The sequence below is a fragment of the Nannobrachium achirus genome (genome assembly GCF_963921795.1).
Source record: "Nannobrachium achirus genome assembly, chromosome: 17".
Lineage (NCBI taxonomy): Eukaryota > Metazoa > Chordata > Actinopteri > Myctophiformes > Myctophidae > Nannobrachium > Nannobrachium achirus.
The window spans coordinates 19,732,059-19,734,500 of record NC_137824.1 but is presented as its reverse complement, the minus strand read 5'-3'; the positions used below and the strand labels follow the sequence as shown (position 1 = coordinate 19,734,500).

Below are 2,442 nucleotides of genomic sequence, written 5' to 3'. Positions count from 1 at the left end.
TCAGATGAATGGATACTTTGAGGATTGGTCAAGCTTCACATGATAATTTGGCCTTCAGGGTTTATCTGTCTTATTTAAACACTTTATATTTATTTATGTATTTATTTAATTACAAATTCCTATTTTAATGTATGTGTTTTAATCTATTTTATCTTTTAAACCTATTATACCAACTGTCATACCAGCTCTCCAAATACATTCAGAATAGAAGTTTTATCTGTCCACCGCTTCAATTCGAACCGAGGTTTGATTTTTTTTAAACAAATCATCTCTTCTCAGGGTCCACGAAACATTTTCATTTTGGGGATCGTTGGCATGCAAAGGTTTAAGAACCCTTTGAACCCTTTTACTGCCAAAGAGTATACTTGTCAATTGGTCCAGGGCTCACTACACCGCCAGAGCCTCATTTCTGTGATTTATGATAGAGGGTGCTTGTCCGCAGTCTGCGAACGAGAACTGCACTCTGTCGAGGTGCCAACTTGCGCAACTGGCATGACCACTGGCATCACCAGGAATGCTGGTGCCTCATTGGCTGTTAATGATGACGTTGCCAGAAATGCTGGTCCCTGATTGGGCTATGGGATTAAACAGGGGCAGACACTGACATACGTACATACAGTAGGTACATACGCAGCCGAAGCAGTACCTGCGCACTCTGCTGGCGCAAGTAATGATCCCAGCATCGCCGAAGAAGAGCACAGCCAAATATCACATGATCTCAACAAAACTAAGTAAAAAAAAAAGAAAAAAAAAAGAAAAAGAAATCTCCTTTGTGCTGCTTTTTGGCAAAAACAAGCCTAATTCAACTGGATATAAGGATTATCACGGCTGGACCCCCTCTCCCCCCCACCTCCCTACACTGACCTCGCATTGGCAGAACTCTCTAATACAAGGCTCTGGGTCAATCTTTCTTTGCAGCAGCCTTCCTCGCAGCAACCACCACGTTGCTCAGCGCTTCCCTCTTTCCCTTGGCACAGTCATGACCTCCAACCCTCTTCTGGATGAACTTGAGGGCTCTCTTGTCCTTGGACAACCTAAGCAGCTCCATGGCTCGCTTTTCGTAAGGAGCGAAGCCGCACTCCTCGCGGATGATGTCGCGCACAAACCCGCCGCGCTTGCTGAGACGAGCCTGCTTGCGGCCGCGCCGTTTGGGCGCGGCGACTTTAGCGGTGTCCGGGCGTCCCTCGCTAAGGTTCAGGGCCATCGGGTCGCGGAAACCCACGTCTGCTTCAGTTAATGGTGATGACATGTTTGCTTATCCGTTAAATGTGATCAATGGTAGAAGGTGCACAGACAGTTATTGCTGCATGCGGTCACTTGATGCGTCATTGATGTCACGCTCTGACGACATCATTATGATGTCATAAGCTCACAAGTCAACTTCTAACTCAGGGAGGTGCTCGGTGTGAAGACAGTCAGATCTGCGGTTGTCAGGAATCACAGAGCCGACACATATGCCCATACATTGAGGTCCGGTTTACCAGAAACTCCGATCAGACCGATATGGAGATATGCCCATATAGGGCATGCCATATATAGACATACTCATGACATCATGGATCTGCATATATGGGCATAAAAGAAACAAATCAAAAGAGAGATCTTACGAAAGGCGACACATGCAGGCAGACATACAGACAGATACAGAGATATCCATTACGGGCATAAAAGACACAGACAGACTGGCACAACGGTCGGATTCCATGGGTAGCGCATAACAACAAGTGGTGTAAAGTAACTAAGTACATTTACGTAGGCTACTGTACTTAACTCATTCTGTGCCTATCCCGAACATGTTCGGCTTTATTTCAATCCAATACAATTTTTTTTTTATTAATTGACTTACCCTGAGCTGCTTGTAGAGTCGTGGGTGGTCCTGGCTCGTCCTACGCTAGCCAGCTAGCCATTTTACATGGTCCGACGATATATTCCATTAAAAATGGTTTAAAATACATTTTTGAGCCCCCCAATGTTCACCAAATGTTCAGCGCCGCTTCCGGAACGTAGTCCAGTGTGCCTATCCCGAACATGTTCGGCTTTTTTAATGAAATGAATAAAATGATCCGAGGCCTTCTGAAGCCTGAGCCTAAATTTAAAATCCAGTGTCCCAAATCCCGGGGACGCCATGCCGGCCGTTAGCCGCGAACGGCGCCGCGAATCGCCGCCGAATCCAATGAAAAACCACATCTTTGGAAGCCCATATCTCTGGATTGTGTTTTTAGGGATGTGGCGCGAGGTTTATTTATGGCGAAATCGCCAAAAAATTATCTTTAAAATGACAAAATGGGAATAGCTATTCTGTTAGCATTATCATCCGGGACCTTTCCATGACGTGCACGAACGTGAGCACGCGCGTCACTGCAACGTGAGCCCCCGGATGCTAATGCAGTCCCCTATAGGAGAAAGTCTGGCATTCTTTGGTGCCCTCTAGGGGCTGGCACT

The 2,442-nt window shown here is 46.2% G+C and overlaps 1 protein-coding gene across 1 annotated transcript; it reads right to left on the bottom strand.

The window, feature by feature from the left end:
- Nucleotides 1–901: 901 nt before the first annotated feature.
- On the bottom strand, nucleotides 902–1,249 carry LOC308302319 (large ribosomal subunit protein eL36-like; the record flags this gene model as incomplete). The annotated part of the gene is made up of 1 exon (XM_080746575.1): nucleotides 902–1,249. The coding sequence occupies one exon, from the start codon at nucleotides 1,247–1,249 to the stop codon at nucleotides 902–904; it is 348 nt and encodes a 115-aa protein (XP_080602701.1).
- Between the last annotated feature and the right edge of the window lie 1,193 nt (nucleotides 1,250–2,442).